The following is a 27,918-nucleotide window of genomic DNA, read 5'->3' on the forward strand; positions in this document are numbered from 1 at the left end:
TACATGATACAACCTATGTGCATAGAGCATGCTATTAATCCACAATTGTATACAAACTCAATTGCTTAATTATACTTAGCATGAAACAGTATGGTATAAGTGAACAATATGAATTAGCTCTCTGTGAATACTGAAGGACCCCATAGGAGCTTCCCTAATACACATAAGATGTTTAAGTGGCTTATTCCCATATGAGTTAACTTCTAAAAGGATCTCCACTAAAATTAGCAATTTAATAGCCAAGCAAATTATTAGGCAAAGTCATCCTTTTGACTATAAAACTGAAGCTTTTAAAATAATTTTATGTAGCTTATCTATTATCCAAGCAGGATAGAAAGTACAAAACTCTACACCAGCCTGCTTGCCTAATATTTTTTTTTTCGGTCATAGGGCTTAAATTCAGGGCCAGGGGACTGTCCCTGAGATTTTTTTGCTCAATTTTTTTCCTTATTACTTTGAGCCACAGCACCACTTCCAGTTTTCTGGGGGTTAACTGGAGATAAGGGTCTGACTGACTTTCCTGCCTGATCTAGCTTTGAACCACTATCCTCAGATCTCAGCCTCCTGAATAGCTAGGATTCAGGTCTGAGCTACCAGCACCTGGCTGCCTGATAAATTTTAATGCCCAACAAATGCACATTACTAACTTAAAAATAAGTCCCTTGGTTTGGCAATCTAGAAATGGGAATTTATTCAGTATACGATGAGCCCAAACAGAACATCACTCAACTCTGTATCATGATATATAAAGAACTCTAAGTGAGACAATCATATTTTCATCTAATACTCAAGGGAAATTCTCAGTCCAAAGAAAGAGGAAGAGATAAATTGAAGATATAGTAAGCCACTAGTGGCTCAAGTCTGTAATACTAGCTGCTCAGGAGGTTAAGATCTGAGGATCGAGGTTCAAAGCCAGCTGGGATATATAAAACTGAGACTCTGGTTAATCTCCAATTAACCAGCAAAGTACTGGAAGTGGATGTGTGGTTCAAATGATAGGGAACCATTTGAATTTGAGTGGAAAAAGCTAACTAAAAGCACGTCTCTCTTCAAGTCCCAGTACTGGCATGCAAGCGCGCGCGCGCGCGCGCGCGCGTGTGTGTGTGTGTGTGTGTGTGTGTGTGTGTGTGTGCGCGCACACATACACACAAACTTAGAGATGGGTCAGAGCACAAGAGGATGGAAATGTTATAGATGGCCAGCTTGGTCATACATAACATCATCATTTCTTTAAAATGCCTAATATGATGTCTAGTGTCACAAATGCTAGTCTCTCCAGAGAATGGAAGACCAAAGCAATGGCATGTTCAGACATTCCAGTACCACCCCACATCTAACTGAGAGTGGGCTCAGGCATGAAAATGCCTCATCAAATTTCCTTTACAGGAATTTAAAGAACATTGAAAAAATAGTAACAGGAAAGGAAATGTAAACCTGAGACCTGTAATAAGGAAATTATACTCCCTGGCATCAGCTTTAGATACAAACTGGGTGGTATGTGTCTTCTCTTAGAACAAAATAATTTCAAACAAGGAATTAACATGATTGCAAGACAACCAGGATCTCGCTACAATATTATCAGCTACAATCTTATGATTCTATTTTTCTCCACCTAGTGATTCTCTCACCTCCCTTGATTTTGGTGTTTCTTGTCATGAGCAACCCTGTCAAGAGTGAAAATATCTGTATTGTATGGGGGACTTTGGTCAACTGGTATTTCCCTCATGGGTCATGTTAATGCTTAAGCTCTAAGTCACACAGCATAGTTTCTGCTCCTGTTGTGATAGAAGCTTAGGATTGTAGAATATTTTACCCCAATAAAGCCCTAGGGATACACTTCATGTCATTCCAAGTACTTTCAAATGCTTTTGGAGGATGTAAATTTTTTAAATTAGTTTCATCAGCTGATTTCCCCTCATTTTTATAAATTCACATGAGCACTAAAAATTAAAAGTAAGGAAATAGAACACAAACAGACCATTAAAATAAGTTTCTGTTACCAAAAAATGGTTTTGTGAAATTTGTCCAGCAAAGATATCTTCTGGGTTTTTGGATTATCCAAATTCTTTTAAGACACAGCATAATGTCATTCCTGGAAACGAAAAGTTTCTTATTCCCCAAAATGAGCTAATGAAAACATTAGCATAGGGCAAGGAACTGAAAGTATTATTGGGCCTGGGCAATAGTGGCTGGTATCTAGCTTACCTATTAAGTAAGAGGACACAAGTTGGAATTATAGCAGACATTGCTTTGGTTAGTGTAGGCTGCGCTTTGAAACTTATTATAGTTTCTGAAAATACAGATTATCAGAGGGTATTTTTAGCCAAAGAATGCAATTCCAATGCACATTCACTAATGGAAAACAAAACTTCAAAGGCCATGCTTCTAAGAAAAACCAGCATCTTAGTCACTAAACATTCATTAAGAGTTATTATGAACTTAGAACTAATATCAAGAATTATGATCTATTGTATCCTTGTTAGTTGAATGAAGTTTTGTGATGGGTTCTCACTTAATTCTTCAAAACAATCCTATGAATTGAGAACTGTGATTACCTTTTGTCTGTACCCAAGCGAGCTGAGGGTTGCTGACAATGAGTAACTTACTTTGATTAAGCTGATACCTGAACCCAAGTAGTCTGAGCTCTTAATCGCTCTCCTGAATTCTTTCTTATGTCCTCTTATGTTAAATGTAAGATGATAAATAGGATGTTTCTACCCTCAAAAAGCTCATTTTTAAATACTGTTAGCTCTACTCAGAAATATCAAAGTATATAATTAAGTTACTTACGACCTGGTGATTTAAAAATTATTTGATAAATATAAACTATATTCAGCATGAACAAAGGAAAATATAGACCAAGGTGCTGGTGGCTCAATAGAATTATCTTGGTCTTTCTGATATCTTTTCCCCCCATGTTCCTCCTACCTTGTCTTCCACCTGCATCTGACAGTTGAATACCTGTCTTTTTGTTAATCCCCTGCTTATTGTGACTAAATAAAAGTTGACTCATTATTTTGACAAATCAAATTCATATACATTCTATACTAGCCTGAATAGCTGCATTGTGACAATGAGAGAATGCACCAAAACAAATGTCACATATATTAGGTAAATTCAATAATCACATAATGTGTTATTAGTAATATAAATACTTCTATGGAAGGACTACAAAATTCTAAAGGACTCAGAATATTTGAAAACTATAGTTTAAATTAGCTTCCCGATAGCCAAGCATAATACTTACCTACCTGGCAGATATCAGGGATTCCTTTTTGGTTCCCCCAGGCTATGGGCTCCCAAAGGGAGCTTCCATCTATTCTGTTGACCTCAACATCTCCCTAAAATACTGCCAGGTGACTGTCAGCAAAATCACAAAATCCACCAGTCTCTGGATTGGGGCCCTAAGGCTTAAATGGTTAACTAAGCAAGAGACAAGCAAACAAACAAGTGAACAAAGAAGAGTTTAAGCAGGCTTGTCTGTCTCAATACTATCCATTTTGCACATTGTGTCCTCTGTACAATATTGTGTTCAGACAAAGTACATTTTCTGGGCAAATGTGTGGAAAGTAGGGTATAAAGCAATAACATGGGCGTCCCTGGGTTACATAATTAGGGTACGTTTCATGACCATTTCCCCTCTATAAAGTTTATTACATACTTAAGACACGAGAGTGCTCAATTCCAGCTTCATAACCTTTGAACATCCACAAACCCAAGCAAGACTCCCACAGCATTAAAAGACAATCTGTTTTCACCCAGATTTGAAGAACTATCATTCTACAACCAGTGTCAAATGTAACAACAGACTGTACAATTCTTCTGAATTTGGATATGGGGGAAAAAATTCAAACCAAGTTTAATTTGCAGCATTATACTCATCAATACTAAATAAAAAGGTATTTTAAGAGTCATTTGTTTGCTATAACATCCTGAAAAAGAACTTTTTCAAATTAGAGAAGCACATCTATTATGAAAATGATTGAATAATGTGTGAAAAACAAACTTGAGTGTCATGGCTGTATTCAATTATTCCTGGGGACAAAGTCTGGGGAGCAAATAGCTCAACAGGTAATCTGAAAACCTTGTGTCAGCCATTACTTCCAGTCTATCAACCCTTTTACCAGACCTGACCCCTGTTCCTGATTCCTGCCCCCATTCTAGTGGCGGTACTAATGAGCAGTGAAATGGCCATAGGATAGGTGGGGATGGGGAAAAGGACTCAAGGAAAACAAAGCAAAGATGGTACCAGGAGGCTCTATCATCTACGAATTCAATCATCTGTCCCTGGATGATAGAGGTGATAGAGTTCTCTTGTATTTTACAGCCATACATGCTTGAGACAGCCATTAGGTAGAGCCAAAGTGTTCTTATCAGGTTACTCAAACATGAGGAAAAAACATGGGTGAAACTAAGCAACCTTCTCCAAAGTAAAGACCTCATAAAATGGATAGGTCCTTATTTCAATCTGAGGTAGAGAGAGTTAGGCTTGATTTAATCTTACCAGATTGAAATTTTGTCCAAAAAATGTTGAAATATTGGTGTCAAATGCTGAAGAGTTTAGAAGCAAGAATTTGTTGATTCTTTTTTTAAAAACAATAAAAACAGATCCCTCCCTTAAAAACCGAACCAAAATTCTCTCTTGAAATATGAACTAGTAATATGTCTACCTTCTTACCTAGTAAAAGTGATAGTAATGGTATATTAATTTTATGTATATAAAACATGAGAATTTCCTCTCTTAGAAATATTTGTGACCATTTGTAAATATTCTCATTTGAATAAGTTTAGATAAATACATGTATACAACAGGTAGTATAACTGTAAAAAAAAAAGTCTTACATATATTTTTATACAAAATGGTTACTAAATCCTGTAATGTCTACCATTTCATTGAAGTGAAACTAAGGTAACTGTCTTGGCCAGGATTCTATGAGCTCCATAATGCTGTATAAAGCAAGAGATAATTTATCTGGACTAGTTACAATTCTCCATCACATTCCAAGTGGGAGAAAATTATGTCCTTCCCACATGGCAGTAATAGTATCACTAGCAACATCCCTCAAGAGTGTCAGCCTCTGAGATAGATGGCCTGTCTTTAAAGTCTTAAATAGTTCAAGTCTAGGACAGACTTGCCATACCAGACTGAACCCGATGACCAAGAAAAGCAGATTACTAATCTTTTCTTTTCTAAAACCTCATTGGATAGATTTTTTAAAAATAATACTTTCATATTAAAACTACCAAAAAAGATTTAAATCAAAACATTACTGATCAAAGCCAATGCTCCTTTCCTGGATATGATTTATTAATGTTTTCTTTTTTTTTTTTGTCAGTCATGAGGCCTGAACTCTGGGCCTGGGCACTGTCCCTCAGCTCTTCAACTCAAGGCTAGCACTCTACCACTTGAACCACAGCACCACTTCCGGCTTTTTCTGCTTATGTGATGCTGAGGAATCGAACTCAGGGCCTCATGCATGCAAGGCAAGCACTCCACCACTTTCCCAGACCTTATTGTTTTTAAATTTAATCTCATAGGCTTAATTATCTTAGTAAATTTTTCAGTAATCTACTAAAGAAAACAAAATGACTTCCCCCCCACAGAGTTCTCTTAAGGTTTGCAAAAAGTCCTCTTTTCTCTCACAAAATATTACCAAGAAAGATAGTTTCAGAAAATATTTTTCACCAATTTTATAGGTACTATATATGTCAGAAAATTTTATATCTTGATTATTGGATACATACAAAAATCCATGTGTTTAAAGAGGGCCTCTCCTATTTCTTAAGCACGTTATTATTACAAGTTTCTAAAGAAAATGGTTTCACCTTTTCACTCTCCATTAGCAGATAGAGTTTGATGTTATATCAAAGTCATTTCTTCTCCTCTGACCCCAATACAAAGTTACAATTATCTGAAATCTGAATTACTGGATATCTTTTCCTAAACATTGAAGCTATATTTTAGTTCAAACAGGGCAAGTGTTAAATTACAAATGGCTAAAAGTTTCTCAAAAGTAATGAACATCTGGAAAGGGAAAGTACATTTCCAGGTTTTGCTACATGAATGCCTGGGGTCTTTAGAAGGAAATCAGACTTTCAATCAGTTTGGTTGTTATAGCTTTGATTCTGAGTTAATTCCTCCTACTGGATCCTCAAATCTTCACTTAAGTTTCTGGATTTCTACAAAGTAAGACAACAAAAAAGCTCTTTGGGCTGGGAAAGTGGCTCAGTGGTAGAGCACTTGCCTTGCATGCATGAGGCCCTAGGTTCGATTCCTCAGCACCACGTAAGTAAAAAAAAAAAAAAGCTGAAGTGGCACTGTAGCTGAAGTGGTAGAGCGCGAGCCTTGAACTAAAGAGCTGAGGGACAGTGTCCAGGCCCAGAGTTCAGGCCCCATAACTGGACCCAAAGAAAAAAAAAAGAAAAAGCTCTTATTGCCTATCTAGAATTCTTACATGTTTGACTAACAAATAAAATTATATTGTTTTCTTGTGTATTCCAAGCTCTTTAGTAAAAAAGGAGAGAGATGGGCAACATTTCCCTAAATATATATATATAATATAAATATATATTTTAATATAATATATATTAATATATTTAAATATATTTATATTTAAAATAAATTATATAATAAAATATTTATATAATAAAATATATATATTCTGAACTACTGCTCATACCCCATTATAGGAGTACTAGCAGCCCTAGACCACAGCTGGTACTATGAGTGACTTTCTAATGATAAACGGAAGTCAAGTTTCAGTATGGTCCTTGAACAGGTCTCAGGATCTCCAGAGTAACTTTTTCCTTATAAGAAGCCATTAATTCATATCAGTAGGTATTTTCCTTCTGTTGCAAAAGTTCTTTCTCATGAAACTAGTCTGAAAACAAATCACCTAAAAGCACTCCTTGTTCTCACTGATGTCTTCCTGTTGTCTGTTCTCACATTTTTTTTTCTTCCAGAAGCACTGGAGGCCTGGGTTAGCAATCTCCGGATGGAGTATTTTATAAGAAAGTTCACAGCTTATTGTTGCATTTTATTCTTGAGTCTTAGCTACTACTCTTTAAAAAGGTTTCCAAATATTTTCTATGAGCTCTTTTCCAAAGCAAAAAAAAAAAAAATGTAGCTCCTACATGATATATTTAATATGGCAGAAGGACTGGCTGATGAAACACTATGGCGGTTCTGACAGTCAGCACATCTCTATATGTGCATCTTGGGGTTTTGTTTATTTGTTTGTTTGTTTTGTCAGTGGTGGGGCTTGAACTCAGGGCCTGGGCACTGTCCCTGAGCTCTTTTTGTTCAAGGCTAGGACTCAACAGCTTTGAACCACAGCTCTCTACTTCCAGTTTTCTGGTGGCTAATTGGAGACAAGAATCATTTGGACTTTTGTGCCCGGGCTAGAATTAACAGACATGAGCCACCTGCACTGGGCTCTCTATGTGTGTACTGAGGTAAGGAGCAATGACTCCTTTTTCAAATTCAGCAACAGATTCCATTATCTGCTATTAGGAAAAGGCTAGGTAGGTGTCATACCTGTCATCCCAGCTACTTAGGAGGCTGAGACTGGGAATGTTGAGGCTCAAGACCACATCCTACTCCACTCCTCAAAAGAGGGTCCTGTTTCAACCCAAAGTTAGATGTGGTGACGCACATCTGTCATCCCAACTGCATACTACATTAGAGGCTGAGCTGGACAGAAAGTTCATGAGACTCCATCTCAACAGAAGAAGCTGAGTATGTCAGTACATACTTGTCATCCCAGCTATGACTAGAAATGTAAAATAGAAGGACTATAATCCAGATACACCAGGGTAGTAAGAAGCAAGATCTTAGCTCAAAAATAATCAGTGCAGCTGGGCCCAGTAGCTCATGCCTATAATCCTAGCTATTCAGCAGGCTAAGATCTGAGGATCATCATTCAAAGCCACCCCGAGCAGGAAAGTCCCCGAGACTTATCTCCAATAAACCACCAGAAAACCGAAAGTGGTGCTGGCTCAAGTGCTAGCCTTGAGCTGAAGAGCTGAGGGACAGTGCTCAGGCCCAGAGTTCAAGTCCCATGATAGACCAAAAAAAAATCAGTGCAATAAAAAAGGTGGAGGCATGGCTCATGGGTACAGTACCTGCCTGGTAATCAAGAGGTCCTGAGTTCAAAGTCCAGTATCACCAAATGGATAAAGAAAAAAAAGGCTCATACTTTCTCCTTCTGTAAATTGACACAAAACATACTTAAATATTTCTTTTATTCCTGATAATATTCAGCACAAATATAATGAAGTCATAATACCAGCAGGGGAACTTAGTCTGATGTTACTCATTCAATGGGTAACCACTAATGGCTGTAAGTATTTACAGCTTAGGGTGTAATGTAGAATTAATCATAATTTCTAATGATTGACACAGTGTGCCATGCCCTTTATTTAAGCTCTGTGAGGATCCTATGAGAAATCTACCTTTCATAGATGAGAAACAAGACTTTTAAAAGGTCATGCCATTTGTTCAAGATGATAGCTAGCTAAGTGATGAGTTAGAATTTGAACCCAAGCCATCTGAATGCAGATACTGAGCTCCATATTCTAAGTAAACTAGAAGAAAATTGAAGCCTTGTTTTTGCTTTCCATTCTCATTTCTTCTATACACATAAACTGAAAAAAATAACAATAGAATAATCCAATCATAATAGTAGTCCAGGCATCTAACTCTAACTAGGGTGGAAAAGACAAAGAAAGGGCAGAAAGTAAGTAATAGAAGTGATCTTTACCATGTCCACTGAACCTGTGGACCGGCTACTGTTTCCCCCACAGTAGAATCAGGACACACACCTACAATTAAGTCTTCAGTTAATTAAACTCCCAATCACTCTTCCCAATCATTCAATGAAAGGTTTCCAGCACAAATATTTTTTCTTTCTTTTAGACTTGTCACATGAATCTGTAAGATTTACAGGATATATTTCTAAAAGCAAAAGAACGTATACAAAAAAAGACCCCACAAGAATAACAGGGGAAATATTTGGCTTCTAAGTCATATACCTAATAAATCCAGTCAGTTCAAAAATATATCTCCCAACTCAAGGAAATCAGCGAATGACACTGTTGGAAAGAATTGAACTCACTAGAAAGTACAAACCCATTTCCTATGGAAAACGCAATGATTTATTTCTTCAGTACAAGCCCTGTAGCAAAGAATGCCATGGAATACAATGCCCTGCTGGGACTGGATGTACATTCTACGCACAGATGATACCCAAGCCAAGAGGAAACATGTTGTCTAGAAAAAATATACAATTTCCTTTTATTTCCTCTTCTAAGTAGAACAAATCTGCTTTAGAGACCAAATCAGAGATTTGCAACAGTTCACCACATGAAATTTTCCATTCTCACAGCCAGTAAAAATTAGAAACCAAGATAGCCAATGAGAATCGCCCAGCTCTTCCCAGGGAGGCCATGATGTCTGTGAGCACCTTTCACATGGGCTTCGCTTGTTAGCTTTTATGTTAGGAAAACAACTTATGCCCCAGAATATATCATTATTGGAATATGTTTAGCTGTGAATTGAATGTGTGTGTGTGTGTATGTGTGTGTGTGTGTGTGTGTGTGTGTGTGTGTGTGTGTGTGTACAGAAAATGGAATAGAAGGGGCTGGGAAGGTGGCTCAGTGGTAGAGCGCTTGCCTTGCAATGCATGAGGCCCTGGGTTCGATTCCTCAGCACCACATAAGCAAAAAGAAAAAAGCCAGAAGTGGTGCTGTGGCTCAAGTGGTAGAGCGCTAGCCTTGAGCTGAAGAGCTGAGGGGCAGCGCCCAGGCCCAGAGTTCAGGCCCCACGACCGGACCCAAAAAAAAAAAAAAAAGAAAATGGAATAGAAGTATATCCAACAAACTGATAACAATGTTTTGGGGAAAAGACAGAGGATTAGGATCATAAAGTACCTAAGGGCCCTTCTAATAGTTTTTGCATATTTATATATTGTTTATGAGGAAATATATTTTAAAAAATGAATATCAGATGCCGGGAATCTAGGTTTCTACTAAGCATGAATCTGCTGAATAAAGACAAAACGAAACCTATGCATGCTTAATTGTTCTATATTGCAACCTGGTAAAAACACCAGCAATGTAAGGATGAGAGATAAGAAATACAGCTATTAAAATTGGAACCAGGAGGAAAGATGGAGGCCTCTGAAGCACTGGGGCAGGTTGCAATGTATTCACTGGCCAGTTCTGGAATTATATAAGGTTCTGTGAAGTGTAGTAATGTAATTACATTAACAATAGCCCAAAGGGAGAAGAAATGCAAGGTAGAGACATCAGAGGTCACATTTGATGGAGGGCATTTGGATGGTTAATTTTCACTGCATTTGCTTATAATTTATTTTGTTTTGTTTTAGCTACAGTAATCCTATGACTTCAACAAGCTCATCTGTTGTTTCTTCTGTTGCCTATTAGAAAGATCATACAGGTCTTACTTACCAATTCATTAATGGGATAGGATGTCCTTTGAACATTCTGATGCTTCAGACAAGAGTATTTATTTGGTATATCTGTCATTATCAATTAGTTACATCAATGCACTAACAAGACCATAATGGAAATGACAATTTTTTAATTGTGAGATTGAATCAAAAGTATAATTTGTGGAAGGGAATAGAAAAAACAAATTGTTTAAATAGGGATACAGGTGAACCCATTGTAACAATGAGATATATAAGACGTTAGGTCAAAAAACGAACTTTACAACTTTGGTGGGGGGTGGATAAGAAGGGGAAACAAAGGAGGAGGCAACAATGCTTGATAAGAAATGTACTCATTACCTTGTCCATGTAATTGTAACCCCTCTGTACAGTATTTTCACAATTAAATAAAAAAGGCCTCCCAGTTTCTCAATTACCAGAACACTGTCTTGAGAACCTTGAATGAAGATCAGAAGGTAACTACACTTAGAGACACCACCACACACAACCTGATTGTGTGAGTAATACAGCAGACACTTCCAGACAATCCAAACTTCTTCCAGCCAGTCAAAAGACCAGACCTATATGTGTAGAAGCCTCCAACTTCTAGACTCCATGTGTGAAGTCATGCCTGTGTGCTGGAGTCTCCTAGACATCCTGGAACAAAGGCAGGCCCTTCTGCTCTGGCCTATCCATACATATCCTTAAACCCCCTTCAAAAAATCCATGAACACTATATAATAGTTGAATTTTACACTATGAAGTTTCTGGAACAGTTAATTAAGCCACATTAGATAAACAACTAATATGTGCAACCATAAAGGTAATAAGACCACTCATACAAGAGCCCACACTTAGAATATTATATTTAGTTCTGAGTGGCACATTTCAAAAAGATTTAAAAACAAACATGCTCAGAAAAAAATTTAACAAGAATGTTCCTTTATGGGAGGAAAAATTGTAAAGGACTGGATATACTCAAACCAGAAAAGAGAACAAAGAATTTGTGTTAGTTGTCCTCAAATATTCCAAGAGCTAACAAGAATGAAAATGGAAAAAAAAAAATTCTGTGTAGGACCAGGCAGTGGCAGAAATCATAGAGAGTCAAATAGAAGACTTTCTAATATTCTGAGCGTTCCAGGAAAGAGAAGGTAGCCTTAAGAGGTAGCAGTGATTTCCCTAACATTTGAGGTAGTAAGGCATAACACTATTCAATCATGACACCCACCTTGTCATGATTGAATTCATTTATTGAACATCAGGCTGAAGGAAATGCCTTGACTTTCAGGGTACACTGCAACATTGAGAGGCTTTTAATCTAAAGATCATCCCTATAATATCTAATCCCAGCAGAGAAAAGAGAAATCCAAGATGATTAAGTTAAATGCAAAGCTGTACCAAAGTGTAAACAGATCATGATGCAGAACTCAGGCAGAGAAAGGAATGACAAAACTAACAGAAAATATATACTTTAGCATAGAAAGAGGTATGAAAAGGCAGAGCATACAAATCTAGAGAAAGGAAGTCAAAGAACCCATTAAAGAAAACACTAAGTACAGAGGTTCCCTGTGAACTTCTTAAGAATAGTCTTGTTTGTTTTTAAGACTTTTCTACTCTATTGGGAAAAAAATAACCAAAAAACTCTTTTCCTCTATAGGAAAAACAGGACAAAAGAACATGGAGAATGTGGCAAGAAAGAGAACATAAGTGAAATTCTATTATTACAACTGGATATCTAGCTTCTACACAGGATTCAGCATGTGTGTGTGTGTGTGTGTGTGTGTGTGTGTGTGTGTCTGTGTGTGTGTGTGTGTGTAAAACTGTCTTCAACGTGTGTCTGTGGAGAATGATGACGAGAAGCAAGAACTAGAAATCAAACCCCTTTCTAAAGTTAAAAAAAAAATTGAAAATGAAAACACAAACTACCTGGTAAGTGAGAAGTATTTAACAAAGCTGTGGAGGAACCAACAAAAGAAAGCATTAAAAAGTTAACTCCCTTACATTTCATCTGGGTTTTATCGCCATTTATAATTAACTACCAAGGCTTCAGAATACCTTTAACCCTAGTTACTCTACCAGTAGAACAAGTGATCTCCTTGTTACTCCATCTGCCAGAAGAGGGGAGATTCCTTTGATGTTGATAAGAGATAGAAATGGGAGTCACCTTCAGGAAAAGAAAGTGTTTGGAGTAAACCTGGGATACCATGGCAGTAAGAAGAGTGTCTGCCGCTTGTCGACCCTTTCAAAAGCTCATCGAACCAGAACTTTAAAGAATTTGTATCATCCAGAAACTAAAATGAATTTTTCTTTCTTAAAAAAAAAAAAGAGGGACATTTTTCTTCACCAGAACGGAAATGATATCTTATCACTCACCCATTTCCTAGGTCTGCCTCTTGGCCGTTTTTCTCCAGTGGCTTCTGCTTTCTGCAAAATGAGAGAGGAAGTCATGTCATTCTCTACCTGACATTTATTTATAAGTCCTGCACTAAGGGATACACTGCAAGTAAGAACGTTCTAGATTGCAGATGAGGTATCAAGATTGTTTTAATAACCCCTTTGTCCTTTAATGGTTATTTTCTGCATGTTTTAACAGATTCTTCCTCCCTGCTTTTTCATTGCAGGCAAAGAGGCATCTACAAAACCCTTCACCCTCAAAGACTCCCCTGGAGCAAGCTCCAAAATGAATGAACACACTTTGGTCCTATTTGGCTTTTAGCTCTCTCTGTTAGTAATCAAAGAAATATTCTCACATTCTGGTAATCCATAAAATAGTATTTCAGAGAAGGAATAATAAAGATTTTCTTTCCATATTGTAATTAAAGTTACTAAAATTACCTTTGACATTAATTTAAGCTCACAAAGCACTTATATCTATATAGCTACTGAAAAGTAAGTCTAGGGCTGGGAATGTGGCTTAGTGGTAGAGTGCTTGCCTTGCATACATGAAGCCCTGGGTTCGATTTCTCAGTACCACATACACAGAAAAAGCCAGAAGTGGTACTGTGGCTCAAGTGGTAGAGAGCTAGCCTGGAGCGAAAGAAGCTCAGGGACAGTGCCCAGGCCCCGAGTTCAAGCCCCAGGACTGGCAAAAGAAAAAAAAAAGTAAGTCTAAACTTAAAGAAAAATACATGGAAATTCCAATTCATAATTCTAGTCCCCATCTTTTTACATGACTAATTTCCTGTTCCATGCCAAAAACAGTCACCTGTCAATCAGTTCATCTAAAGCAAAGAGAGAAGAAAAAAACCTTGCAAAAATCACCAGTGTTTGTCCCTGGAATGGAAATCATGGTTGCTCCACAACCTGGCATAAATATATTTTCAGACACCTCAAGAGTTTGTTTCATTGCTTTCATTCACAGATTTTTCTGGTGTAACTTGCTTACTTACCTTTGAATCATATTTTAACATTGTTTATGAAGTAGTTAAGTTTCCTAATTTTTGAAGCCTCTGTTCCAATTCCCAAACACACTAATATATCCACACTTGTGCATATACATAGCACTGCATATTTACCTTCTATAAAAACATTGGCTTTCTACTTTCCTGGATGAAGAAAATTTAGTATATATTGTTCTGTATGTTAAGAATCATCCCAAAGTTAGCTTAATGCAAATATGTAACTTATATCAGAATAACTTGTTTGTATTTTACTTTTTTTTAAATTCTTGCCGTTTTGTTGATCACATTTGTTGGGGCTGGGAAGGTGGCTCAGTGGTAGACTGCTTGCCTTGCATGCATGAAGCCCTGGGTTCGATTCCTTAGTACCACATAAGCAGAAAAAGCCGGAAGTGTCACTCTGGCTTGAGTGGTAGAGTGCTAGCCTTGAGCTGAATTGCTGAGGGACAGTGCTCAGGCCCAGAGTTCAGGCACCACGACTGGCAAAAAAAAAAAAAAAACACAAACAAACACACACACACACACACACACACACACACACACACACACACATTTGTTGTGGCTTTTTTTGTGACTGATTCTGGGGTTGACTAATTTTAATATACATGTGGCTATTGAAGTTTCTTTTTTGTGAAACGTCTTTTCAGATTCTTCTAACATTTATTCAATTTTTTTATTTGTATACAGTACAAACCATCTTTTTTTTTCTTTTTTTGTACTTTTTGTGTGTGTGTGAAAATACCATACAGAGGGGTTATAAATTACATGGGCAAGGTAATGAGTACATTTCTTATCAAACATTGTTGCCTCCTCCTTTGTTTCCCCTTCCCATCCCTTAGATTTAGAGCTAGTGACTACCTGATGCAGTGATACTGTATCAGTGTCACTGGTACTGAGTACAGGCTTAATCTTAGCTACTCAAGAGGCTGAGATTTGAGAATCCCAATTCAAGGCCAGCCCAGGAAAAAAATTCCACAAGACTCTTATCTCCAATTTACCACCAAAAAGCTGGAAGTGGAGCTGTGGTTAAAGTGGTAGAGCACTAGCTTTCAGCAAAACAAAACAAAACAGTGCCCAGGCCCTGAGTTCAAGCTCCAAGACCAGCATATACAAAACAACAACAAAAACTTAAATTGAGCTATTGTGACAGTTATAACAATATAACCAAATACTTTCCTTTTTTTCATTTCAATCTTCCCAGTAAAAAGAGATAAATAACATAAATAATAGTTTATATCATACTACATATCTCAAATATGTACACATATATGCCATAGATGGTAGGTAGATAGATGGATTGATAGGTAGGTAGATAAGACAGAGATAGATAGATAGATAGATAGATAGATAGATAGATAGATAGATAGATAGATAGATAGATAGACATCTGCCTTTAAAATGTAATAGTTCTGTGAATTAACCCAAACTCTATTTGGTTGTAATGTTAGATCAAATTTATTAAGCATTTAAAATACCCCAGACACTGGGTTAAGTCAGTCACATGTGTCACTTCAAACCTTACAGCAGCCTGAAAAGTGGGCATTATTATTTCTTTTATTTTGTAGATGAGAAGCTAAGTCTATTCTTCTAAGAAATGTTAAATGACTAATTCCAGGTCACACACAAAACTAACATTTGACCCCAGTTCTGTTTAATACCAAAGACTGTGGCTGGGCTGTTACTTTAACAATGCTACCTCTTCTTAGTGTAGGAGCATCTGTTACTAGAGAAAGCAGTTTAGCAAACTCAAACTGTAACTGATTCAGCTGCTTTCCCAGGACAAAAGGAAATCTCCTGGCTTTTAGGACCTGTATGTAACGGTCAAGTGGGTCCTGTGAATTGTTCATTAGTTTTGAATGTCTTCATCAATAAACTACTTACGGTCAGAGTTGGTGTACTGCATCACCTTTTGTCATTAGAACATTAGAACATGAATTGAAGTAAGGGAAAGCCAGGAGGGTCCAACACACCACAGTGCCTTTCAGAGACCTGTCTCATGGAGGGAGGGAAATGTCCCTGAAGGAACAGAGTCTACTATGGAAAGCATAGATCCTAATCTCTGCCCTGCCATTTTGTATTAATGATGTTGAGTAGGTCCCTAGGAACTTCCATCCAATTTCATCTGTAAAAGTGCAGGTAACTTCTCTTGAGAGGAGACGTCAAGGTGATTGTAAGTGCCCTCCACCAATGAGATGCTCATAAATGTTCTATGACTTTTAACAAAATTAAACCCTTAAAGGAAAGTTTTCCTTCAAGTTAGTCCCTCTGGCAGGCAGATCCATTAATGCACAAATACTCCATCACCATTCATCTGTTCCCTTGAGTAGAATGATTATGCAGAGTAAATTTAAATCTATACAAAATATCCTGGTAGAAAAGCAGTATGTGATGTGATCTTTGAGAACAACAGTAAGATTGTTTGGCTCATCCCATAGTGAATAGGAATGGGGAAGACAGAAGTTGTTGTCTAATGGAAATGAGCATCATAGCTGTAGTTGGAGGATGGTGCCTATTGTCATTAAAGCTAATGTTGTTCCACTAGGTTAGTCTGTACAGTTGTTATGTTTCAGGGACCATGATGTGATCCAGGTGTATCTAAAAATCTACTGAAGAGAGAGGATTTTTCTCAAAAAGGGTTTCACTACATTTCAAAGCCAGGGGAAAACAAATCTCTCAAAGAGAAAGTCAGCAAATAAGGTGACTTTTTAATGAGCATCTCATGTACAAAAAGCCTATTGAGGAATAAAAGCCATACCATTGACTAACAGGTTCAATATCATGATTATCACACAGACTTGCTAAAAGCAAACTTGCTCTCTGGTCTCAGAGGCCAGTGTTCCATGTAAACTGAAACCCTCTTCTCAGAGGGCATCTAGAAGAAACACGTTGGCTGGGCTGTGTGGCCTCAACCTGGGAGGTTTACATTGTTCTTTAAAACCCATTTAATCATTCTAATCAAACTTCACAAAGGCTGCAAAACCAGTTGGGATTTGGGTTTGTAAACCAAAATGCTGGAGACTTGGGATTTTTACATATTGAAAAATACTACCTTAACTTTGTTCTCCCATGTTTAATGCTCTCAGAGTCTTGATTTTCAAAGAAGACAAACAAAACATTTAGGGCACTTGTTTTGTTTTAACATATCAACATATATAATACTATAGGCTTGTATATTTGGTTTTCCTGGGACAGGATAGTATTTGGATTCAATAAACCCATGTATAATTGAAACATAATTATTTACCTCTTTTATAGAGGGAGGAACAAGAGAAAGAGAGGGAGAGATGGATGGAGAGAGAGCGAGAGAGAAGGAATTCAGACTAATGTCAACACTATTATGCTAGTATTCATATGCTGGTATGCTAGCATCATGTCTTGTTAAAAGTGCTATTTCTTCCTTACTTGTCTTCATTGACACTTTTTTTTTAAGTCAGATTCACAACTGTATACTTAAATTTATAAATAGAAGCAAATGACTAAAGCTGAGGAAGAATATTACATGAGAAATATACATCTTTCTCTAAGAAGCTCTTCTATACTCTTAAATATACTAAACTCTTAAATATACTCTGCATCTAAAAATAACTTAATCAGAGAAACTCATCTAGCAACTATCTCTCTTGAATTTGAAGATTGTGTTTAGCACTAATATCTAGTGACAAAGATGTTCACTACATACTTCCAAAAAGATGGAATGAAAAAAAGGAGAAGAAAGGAAGGAAAGAAAGAAAGGAGGACTGGAAGGAGAAAGGGTATGAATGGCAAAGATAAAAGGAGAAACATTGGTATTTGTGTTTTATATCTTCTTCCCTCTTATATCAGAAGTCTGGAGTTGGGCAAAACTTGAAAAAAAATCACTTCTTAAAGATCTCTCACCAAACCAATATGAAAACTTCTGGGCTGCTGTAATTTATAAGCCATATGCTTGTCTGTGGGAATCAGTGGCAGATGACACGTTTCTATGTCCTTCACATGTTGGTAGAGCACAGTATCTCAAAAGTTTTCCAAATTTTAACCTCCAATCTGTATATCAGGTCTGGAGATAACAGAAATCTACCTTGTAGCAAATATTTTACACAGAAAAAGCACTCTGTAGTGGAAGAGGAATCAGGTTTAGAATTAGAACTGAATTGAAATCCAGGTGCCACCAATTACCAGAGTTGAACATTTGACATGTCACTATTTACAATTTTGAGTACAGATTTCTCATTTATGGAAAGAAGATCACAACAATCACCATGGAAGATTAATGTAGTTAATAAATATGGAAAATACTGGACAAGGCCACTGTAGCATTTAGTAGGTCATCAAAATATAGTTTCTTCTCCCTCTTCTTATTTTAGAATGCTACTCTCAAAACATGTATCTACCAATTCTGTAAGTCGCCATAATGATTTTCTGAGCATAGTTACGTTTAACAAGAAAGCCATTACTTCTCGTTTCCCACTTCATGGGAGAAAAAGTGACCAGCCCATGCTCATAAGTGGTGGAACTGATAATCTAATGTCAAGGCAGGAAATAAAGTGTGTCCTCTGTGGGGAGATCATCTCTTAGAAAATTGGACTGATTTGGGCAAATTTTTAAAAAGACAAAACTTTCCAGGATATAAATCAGATGATTTTAATTAAAAGTAAAAGATTTTCCATGTTCTTATAGCTAAGAATAATTCAATCCTAACTTTAAGATCAAATTTAGATAGCTACTGTTTTGCAATTCTAAATGTTAGAATTAGATCATATACCTGCTGTGACAGATGATACATGAAGGATGCATCCCCTTCCTCCAAATCAATCAGAAAACAAAAAGGAAAGGAACTAGAAAAAAACTTTTGCATATGATGATGCCTTGTTTTGTCTTCATGTACCTTTTAAGGACCTACATAGACCTAAATATAGTATATTGTACTAGCTAATTGGCCCAGTCCAATATGAATATATGTATATGCAGTATAAACCAGTGTACACTAGCATCAGAATCAACTAGACAAATCAATCAGGCTTAGTAGATTCACTTTTTACCTTTTTGATAATCCAGTCTTGTGGGTTTCCAAATGTTACATATAACCATTTTCTTGTCTTGAAGTAACAAAGTGTTCTCACAATGTATACTTTTAAATAAGAAATAGAAGTAAATTCCATCCTCCATTGTATGTTAGGCTTAACTTACCCAAGGAAGCCCTTATTATTAATTCTCATTTCATTATTTTGCATCTGACTGTTTTCCAGTAATAAACACTAACTGAAAACCAAGGCCAATAAGGCAAGAAATCACATTTTCAAAGTTGGAGACACCTTTAAATCATCCCTCTACTTCTTTTGTAACTGGCACCAGGCACCAGCAGCTCACACCTGTCATCCTAGATACTCAGGAGGCTGAGATCTGAGGACTACAATTCAAAGCCAGCCCAAACAGGAAAAGTCCTTAAGACTCTTATCTCCAATTAACCACCAGAAAACTGGACATGATGCTGTGGCTCAAAGTAGTAGAGTGCTAGCCTTGAACAGAAGACTTCAGGGACAACACACAGACCCTGATTTCAAGGCCCAGGACCAGGGATGGAGGTGGGGGATGGGAGGGGTATGGGGGGACAATAACAACTTCAGTAGCAATGATGCAAGAGTTGACAGGGAAGAGCTGGCAGCTGGCGTACAGTTCAGTGGTAGACTGCTTGCCTAGCATGCACAAGTCCCTGGGTTCAATTCTTATCACTGAACATAACATGAAAGTGAAAATAAATGAAACATACTTCCTGAGCAAACTGTTCCTGCACTATCCTAAAGCAAAGCAAATGGTTATATTATTCCACTACTCTCAATAGATCAAACACAACATGTCATTCAAAATTGTTTAGTTGGCCAGGTGCTGGTAGCTCATGCCTGTAATGCTTGCTATTTAGGAAGCTGAGATCTGAGGATAACAGTTGGAAGCCAACCTGAACAGGAAAATTTAGGAGACTCTTATCTCCATTCAGCCACCAAAAGACTAGAAATGGAGGTATGGTTCAAGTGGTAGAGTGCAACCCTGAGTGTAAATAGCAAAGCAAGAGTGAAAGGCTCTGAGTTCAAACCCTGGTACTGCCTGCTCTTCCCCAGACGTTTAGTATATTTGCAGCAAAATAAAATCAAGCAATAATCCAAGCAATACTCAGTTCTCTGTTCATCCTTTTCTCCTGATTGACAGGAGAAAGATTCATGAAGTAAAACTGTAGCATCTAAGATGGTGAAATTTAGTTCCCACACTTGTACCAAGCCAAGTGGTTCTAAGATGAGCTCCAGAAACTGCAGAAAGTCAACTAACAAGACAAGACAGGTTTGAATGACTTAACTGGCATAAAATGCTCTTCTGCATCCATCTACTCCCAAGAAAGACCTGAAATGCAACAGAATACCAATCTGATATATTCCATCTCCTCAGCAAAATGATCTGCTGAGACTCAGAGATAAAAATGAGCCAAGGATGTAGGTCAGCCAAAGTAATGAGGGGCTTTTGATGAAAGGGTTCAGAGGAATGATAGTTTCCAGAGAGTTAGAACTTTGGGTCCCCTGACACAAAATTACTACATAAAAGAATTCCTGTGTATTTGAATCTTCTATATTTGGATGGTAATCTATGATGGTTTGAAGGCATTACCAGATTCAATTTACCCATGCATTAAATAAGGGTTAGTCCTTCCTGGCAAAATGAAGTGCTTTTTTTTTTTTTTTTTTTAAGAGTCAATTGTTTAAGAAATCTGCCTAACATATCAAGATAATGGAAAATAGTTAGACTTTATTTCCTTCCTTCCACCTGCTTGAATCCATTTGTACATTCCCAGTAAGGCTCTGAATCCCAAAATGGAACTTACCTGATCACTGGAACACAAGCAATCAATCTAAATCACACTAGAACTGTAGAAATATAGACAGAAATTGCATGATCATGCACAACTTAAGGATGCCTGTGCCCAACATAGTTGATGATAAAGGCCTTTGGCCTCCTTCGATGGGCCTACTACACTCTAAAGAAAGTCCAACTTTACATAAGCTATGTTCTTCTGAGATTTATCTGAAATAAAGAGTAAAACACATACTCTTCCTAAAATAGCTGTGACTGGTATCGGTAACAATTTAAGAGGGGGGAAAAATCACCTTTCTAGGATTGTAAATGATTCAGGGCATTCATTGATTCAGGTTAGGACTTCTTTTTGAAGATAAGAATGAACTGTTCATTCCAAACACAATATTTGAAGTATACATACTTTACCGAGATAGGATTTCCATTCTGAATTTTGCTCTGTAGATCTGGTCATTTATACCTAAAGCTAAAAGGAAGGTCAACCCAATCTATACCATGAAAAAATAACTTTTCTCATAGCTGATATCTTTTTTGTGTTTTCTTTCTATTAAAGTTTAACTCTCCCTCAGAAAAATACTTTTTCCTAGAAGTGTTTCAGTGAGAGTTGACTTGAAACTTAAAAAAGAATTTGACTTGTGACCTTAAACATGGAAGAATTAGTGATCACCCCTCCACCATTCTCTCACAACAACAATCAACAAAACATGATTTATCTTCCTCTCCACATATAGAAAGTGTGAAATATAAAATATTCCATAAAAGGAAAACAAAACTAAATGGAAGAGAAATTAAGAAACAAATGGTCAAGGGTGAATCTCAAACTAAAAAATGAATAATTGTACATCATCACTATAATAAAAAATGCATGTTAAGTGGGAAAAATGAATAAAATGATACAAATACACACACAAGTAAGTTATATACTCAGAAAAAAATCTTTTATTAAAGTAACAATAGGAAATTGATTCAGGGCAAATTTTCAGTATTCACATTGGGAGTTTTCAGGAATGGTAAGAATTCCCACATTAGAGTCATCCATGGGAATTAGTTTTAATAGAAGAATGATTATCTTCTCTTCCATAGATTCCAAGAATAGCAAATTATGTATTTATAAACTCGGTTGTTTTACATGCTCCATAAATCAATTTTCTATTGAGTGTAGTCTGAAATTAAACTGATGAGTAATTAGTAGTTGCCACTTCGTTTTGGAATATTCTGTGTGCATTGTGAAGTTTCACACTGGTTATTTTCTAACAAGTCGTTTTGCTTTCAAATGTCCCAAGGCTAGTTGTTGAGCCCAAACATAAACTTAGTTAAAAAAATTTTTAAAGTATTCCAAGAAGTCTTCAACACACAAGATCATGAGGACTCTAAACTTAATATATGTCACATTGCATTCTCTCTAATTTTAGAGTCTTTTCTCTCATTTACTTACTAGTTTTTATATTGTATTTCTTATTGTGACAAATCCTAATGTCCAGGAAAATACCTAATATATTAATCATAGAAGACTTTGCATATATATTCTGGTCAGTCTCGTAGGGTATTTCTACAAAGATTTACGATTGAAACTCATAATAGAACTATGCTTTGCTCAGATATTTGACAAAGAAGTATAAGTTTGATAATCATGTTTATATGGGGTGGTACTATACTCAATAAAAACTGACTTGAAAGTGAAAATGCCTTAGGTGTATACATGCCATGAACAATTTATCAATGTCATTCATTATTTGGCAATGTATTGTCTTCTCCAAATGAAGCATAATTTATAGAACTGAAGTAAAACAGCAGTTATATGGGCAAATGTATGTATTCATATTTATTAAAAGAATATGAATATGAAATAATTATGCCTATAAGAGTGAACAATTTCAGGAAAAGACTTCTTTGGGGAGGAGAATGTGCTTGTGTTGTGGAAACTGTACTAATATAAGCACACACAGTAAGCATTATCAGGTAGAGGAGTCGCCTACTAGGGTCATTTGCAAAAGGCCTATTACTAAAGTCACTGAAAATCAAACATTACTTGGGAACAGATCAACTTTCTTGTTGCTCTGCTTTGGGTGTAAATGAGGCACAAGTCTCAGCTTTCTTTTTGTCAATAGAGATGCTTTTGGTTCAGGGTAAACTGTTTTCAATGAAGAGACCAGGATGCAATCAATTCTATCTATTCATTCAAAGAAAAGAGATAAAATTAAATCTGGAAGTTAATTCATTTTTCTTTTTTTCTGTTAAGTTTCAAATTGTTTATTTATGGTGCACTTTGCAAATTTCTTTCCAGGAAATATTATAATGATGCATTCTCAGAGCAATATCTCATAGATTAAGTGTTTATTAGCTACCTACCAATATATTCCTTTGAATATCTAAGAGCAAATTTAAATAAATTCCATACTTGCTCAACATACAAGAATTCCTTGGCCAAATTAGTCCTTTTTAGTTAATTTATAAACCAGGGGTAAAATGTAGCAAACAGATAATATTTATAGGAAAAATTTTAGGTTCTATATTATAATTTTAGAGACACTTTAAAGTTTATTGATTAAATATGAATAAATCTAACATAAATCTAAGCTCTAAGAAAAAGTTAAATTTAAATATGAGAGAAATATAATCTTTCAACTGTGTTCAAAACTGTTAAAAATAAAATAGAACCCATAGTTACTTCCTAAATAAATGGTTATATAATATGGTTAGTGGCTACAGTCACAGGAGACACACATAACATTAGTCCCCACCCCTGCCCCAAAATGAGAATAGTCTTTTTTTAACAAATACTTTAAATGGTATATTTCTAAAAACATCAAAAATGTATTTCTAATTTTTGAACTTTTGTTGTCACCTAATATATATGCCTACAAATAAAATGTAAATTCTCCCAATTTTTTATAAAACCAAAGAAAGTAACTTTATATTCACCTTCACTTTTCTATACTTACAGTGAACCTGAGATGTTTCCTGTTTGCTCATATGAAATTATTTTAGACTGTAATTTAAAATTGGCTCAGAACAACACTGAACACAAAATATCATTGGGTTCTATTCTGTGTTTTCAAATATGCATTTTTCAAATTTCTCCTTGCCCAACTTAGGTAATGACACTTCATGGAAAGGGTCTTGAGATTATGGTAGACTCTATTGCTGCTTTATTATAAATCAAACAGTATACTTTATTATTACATTGAAAGTTCTAAATTTCATTAAACATTTTTGCCAGTGTCTCATAATTGAACATACTTTTAATTATCATCCATTTTGGCAAAGTACTTGATTTTATTGATTTGGAGAACTTAGTTTGTAGTAGTCATGTAAATAAGCATAATTTGAATGAATCTCTATTATTTTACAGAGGAAATTCCAAAAACAAAGCCACCATCAGCCAAAATCAACAGCTCTGACTTGTTTTACCTGTTTCCTGATTGGTACAGATGTTAATTATTTCATTTCCACCACTCCCCCAATCCCCTCACCTCTTCCCTTCTCATCCCTCCAGCCTCTTTTTAAAGACCATATTATTTGGTGGGGCTTTTTGTTTGTTCAAAACACTCTATTTTTGTGTATGCTAAACATCAACATAGAAAAATGGTTAGCTGTTATCTAATGTGAAAAGTTGGAAATTCATGTGGGCAGACACTGAGGTGTAGATTTAGAATGAGGACATCACAGGGAGGTAGCTGCAGTCATTGACTAAGTTAGGAGATCTTGGGAATTCTCACCTTTTGAGCTGCTTTAGAGGGACTCTTGTTTTTGCTGCCTTTAGGTCTTCCCCTGGGTCTCTTAGGAGAGGGCTCACAAGTTGGCTCCTAATTGTGGAGGGAGAAAAAAAAAATGATGTTGTGGCAAGATGGTCTGAAAGAAATTGACCCTGACTCTTTAGCTGTATTTTCAGCATGGGCTGCTCAACAGAGCTATTAGAGTCTATTCATTCAGTTCCCAAATAGATGGATGGTGAGAATAGGGTTTACAGAAAGGGGAAACGACCATATATTTTCAATCCAAAAGTCCAAAGCGGAAACTATTTTACAAACAAAAACTAGATTCCAGGGTAAAAGTAAACTGATAGCAAAGTGTGAAAACGTTGCATGAGAAAGTCATATATACATAATTTTAATATAAAGTTTACATGATATGCATTTGGCAATTTATAGAACACTCCTTTTTTTGTAAAAATGCTAACTATCGTTTCAAACAGGACTAGAATCTTAACATCGTAGATGTTTCAACAAACTTCCATATTGAAAAGATGGCTGTCCATTATCACTTATATCCACATTCTGGGTCGATTAAGACTCAATCGACACTTTCTGAGTGAAATATTGGAGCAATTATCCAACTTTTGGGTTCAAAATAGCTACAGTCCCCTCTAAAATCTCCAAATAATTATGGTAAATCTGAGGTGGGAGGTTTTGCTTGAATTATCTAGATAATTGCTTCAATTCTCCACTTCCTTTTGGAGAGGGAGGCATGGTCTCTAGTCGAAATTTAAATATCTTTTTACAAAAATAAACATTTTTTCAAAGCTTTCTCTTAAAGAAAACTCTTATGTGGGGGAAGTGCACTGAAGGAAAACTTCAGTGTTAAGTGTGTGTATGCGGGGGTGAAAGTTATCTGGGAGGAGAAATTGCAAAACCCAAAGGTTTAGCAGTTTTCAAATGGCTCCCAGGCCAAACAGTAAATGTCCAAGTGGTTAAGAAAACGTGATGTTTAATATGACAGATCCTAAATATTTATCCCGTGAATCGTCTACTCACATTTCATTCAGATTTGGAGATTAAACGAGACTAATTAAAACGCCTGAAATCTTCAATGGGGAAAAAAAAATCAGGTCTTATTTACAGAACCTGCTTAGGGTTGCTTACAACCTACCGTGTGATGCTAGCAAACTCCAATCCAAGCACATCAGGACACTCTTTCTTTCTTTCTTTCTTTCTTTCTTTCTTTCTTTCTTTCTTTCTTTCTTTCTTTCTTTCTTTTTCTTTCTTTTCTTTTTTTCTTTCTTTTCTTTCTTTCTTTCTGAACTTACAAAGGTAAGAACCGCTAGCCACCTCCAGATCCCCACCGCATTTCTTTTCGATACTCCCCCCCACCCACCCCCCTGGAGGCGAGAAGGGGGTGGGTGGCTGAAATTAGTAGTTAGGGAAAGCTGGGTGGCGGGTGGGAAACAAGTTGGAGGGTAGAGTGGAGACTTCCTGGGAGGTGTAAAACAGGATTCCAACACGGTGTAAAGTGTCGCCGGCTCTGAGCGGGAAAACTCAGGGGCCTTTAGATTGGCTCGTTTTCCTTTGATGACTTCAAAAAGGTACAACCCTCTCGGTTTTTCTAAAATGCACTGGCCGGCAAACAGAATTGATCAACATTTCCACCTTCTCCAGGGCTGCTTTGAGACTCTAGGATTCTTTTTCTGATCTATTTGCTATGAGGGAAGCGAGTTAAGGCTAAAGAAAGAAGGGAACTTATTTATTTTTTTTTAAAGACGAGAAGTGTAATTTAGAGGTTCTCAGTAGTCTGGTCCGTCTCCCAACTCTCGCCGCCGAGGTTTGGAAATTGCAGTGAGCAGACCCCCACATATCCCCCCGCCCTGGGCGCTGCGCGCAGCCCCGCAAGAATCCGCTGCACGCTTAATTGGTTGCATCCGCAGACAAAACCCTCCACTCCACGGGGTCTCGGGCGCCCCTCGATCGTCCCCTCCGGTCCCCCGCGCCCCCTCCCACCCCAGACCCTCGCCCTGGAGAAGAGCCTTTCATGTCTGTAACTCTGAGGCTCCAGATCCTGGGGCAAAAGGGGGGACGGGGCGCCTGGCGAGGAAGTGACTCTGGTTACCATACACTCTCTGGGACACTCCTTCCAACGCGCCCGTGGCGGAGCCGGTTAACCCCGTCCGGTGCGGGCCTAGGTTTCCCGTTAGCCCCTTCCCGCGGCCGCCTCGGATTGAAATCCGCGCGGATTTAAAGATCCCTAAGAGCACTCGGCTGCGGGTCCCGGCGCGTTCGTTCTTTGTCGGAAGGGCGCGAGAAACCCAGGGCCACTGAGAACTCAGCGAGAGCACCCGGGGTTGGGGGTGGGGGGGGGGAGGCTGCGGCGCGCCAATCTCTTGCACCCCTCCCCCCGAAAAGGAGCAGAAAGAAGGGGGAGAAGGAGCCCTCCAACTCTCCGGGACTGCAGCTCCTTCACCCCCGCTCCGCCCGGACGCCCCTCCAATCCCCCCGGCGATTCCTTTCCCAGGCGCTCACAAAAGCGCCGGCGGACTTGGGCGTGTGGGACTCGGGTCGCTGGGCAGGCGGGCGGGCGGGCAGGCAGTCCCCCGGCGACCCCGCGCCACGCTGGGAATCGCACAATAGCGAAAGTCCGAGGACGCTCTGGCCGGACTGTAACCTCCCGCCAGCTCCCCGCAGCCGGCGGCGCCCCCCTCCCGACCCCGAGGGGCGCGGGCGCCCGGAGTCTGCAGGGCGCACTCATTGGAACTGGGTCTCCCGCCCACCCGCGCCGGCCCGCGGGCAGCGCTTGGCGGCCACAACCACTGGGCTCCCGCGCTCCGATCGCCTGGCGCACCGCATCCCGGGGACCCTCGTGGAGACCTCGGAGAGAAGGGGTGCGCTACCCCCCCCTCCAAACACACACACACACCACCACCGCCACCACCACGCCCGTGTACTGACTTGCTGCTGCTTCCTGGGTCGGCCGCGTCCCCGCTTCTGCGGCGCCGGGGCGGCAGGTTGTCCCTGCGCTGAAGTGGACGGCTGCCCGGCGCCTTCTCCGCGTGCGCTCATGCTGCCTCCCGCCGCCGCTACCGCCGCTGCAGCCGCTTCGCCTCCGCCGCCCCGAGGGTGCCCCGCGCACCTTTCGGGAGAAGGGGGTGAAAGGGCTGTGGAGACGCGGGCAATGGGAGGGTCGCGAGCCGGCGTGCTGCGGCGAAGGCTGCTTGGCTTAGGCGGCCGCCGCTGCCACCATCCACACCACCGGACGTCTGGCGGCTGCCAAAAAGAGAGAAGGAGAAGGAGAAAGGAGGAGGAGGAGGAGGCGCTGCCGGTGGTGGTGGTGGTGGTGGTGGTGGACGGGTGGATAGGTGGGTGGCGGAGGTGGAGGTTGGAAGCGGTGTTGGTGGAGGTGGCGAGAGGAGGAGGAGGAGGAGGAGGAGTAGGGAAGCAAGCGAGGCAGGAAAAGTGAGGCTGAAGTTGGCGAGGCTCCTGTCTGAGTTGGGGATCAGGAGTTGCGGGCACTGGGAGCACTTGGGC

General features: G+C 38.5%; 1 protein-coding gene across 1 annotated transcript in view; it reads right to left on the reverse strand.

The window, feature by feature from the left end:
• Hmga2 (high mobility group AT-hook 2) overlaps positions 1-27,453 on the reverse strand; it is a 132,242-nt gene extending 104,789 nt beyond the window's left edge. The window contains exons 1-3 of the mRNA XM_042699131.1: positions 27,343-27,453; positions 24,403-24,489; positions 12,825-12,875 (exon numbers count right to left, since the gene is read on the reverse strand). Of these exons, the coding sequence (XP_042555065.1) occupies positions 12,825-12,875; positions 24,403-24,489; positions 27,343-27,453 (249 nt within the window). The remainder of the gene's footprint in view (positions 1-12,824; positions 12,876-24,402; positions 24,490-27,342) is intronic.
• Between the last annotated feature and the right edge of the window lie 465 nt (positions 27,454-27,918).

Source organism: Dipodomys spectabilis, unplaced genomic scaffold, assembly GCF_019054845.1.
Source record: "Dipodomys spectabilis isolate Male_0828 unplaced genomic scaffold, ASM1905484v1 ptg000234l, whole genome shotgun sequence".
In the NCBI taxonomy this organism is placed as follows: domain Eukaryota; kingdom Metazoa; phylum Chordata; class Mammalia; order Rodentia; family Heteromyidae; genus Dipodomys; species Dipodomys spectabilis.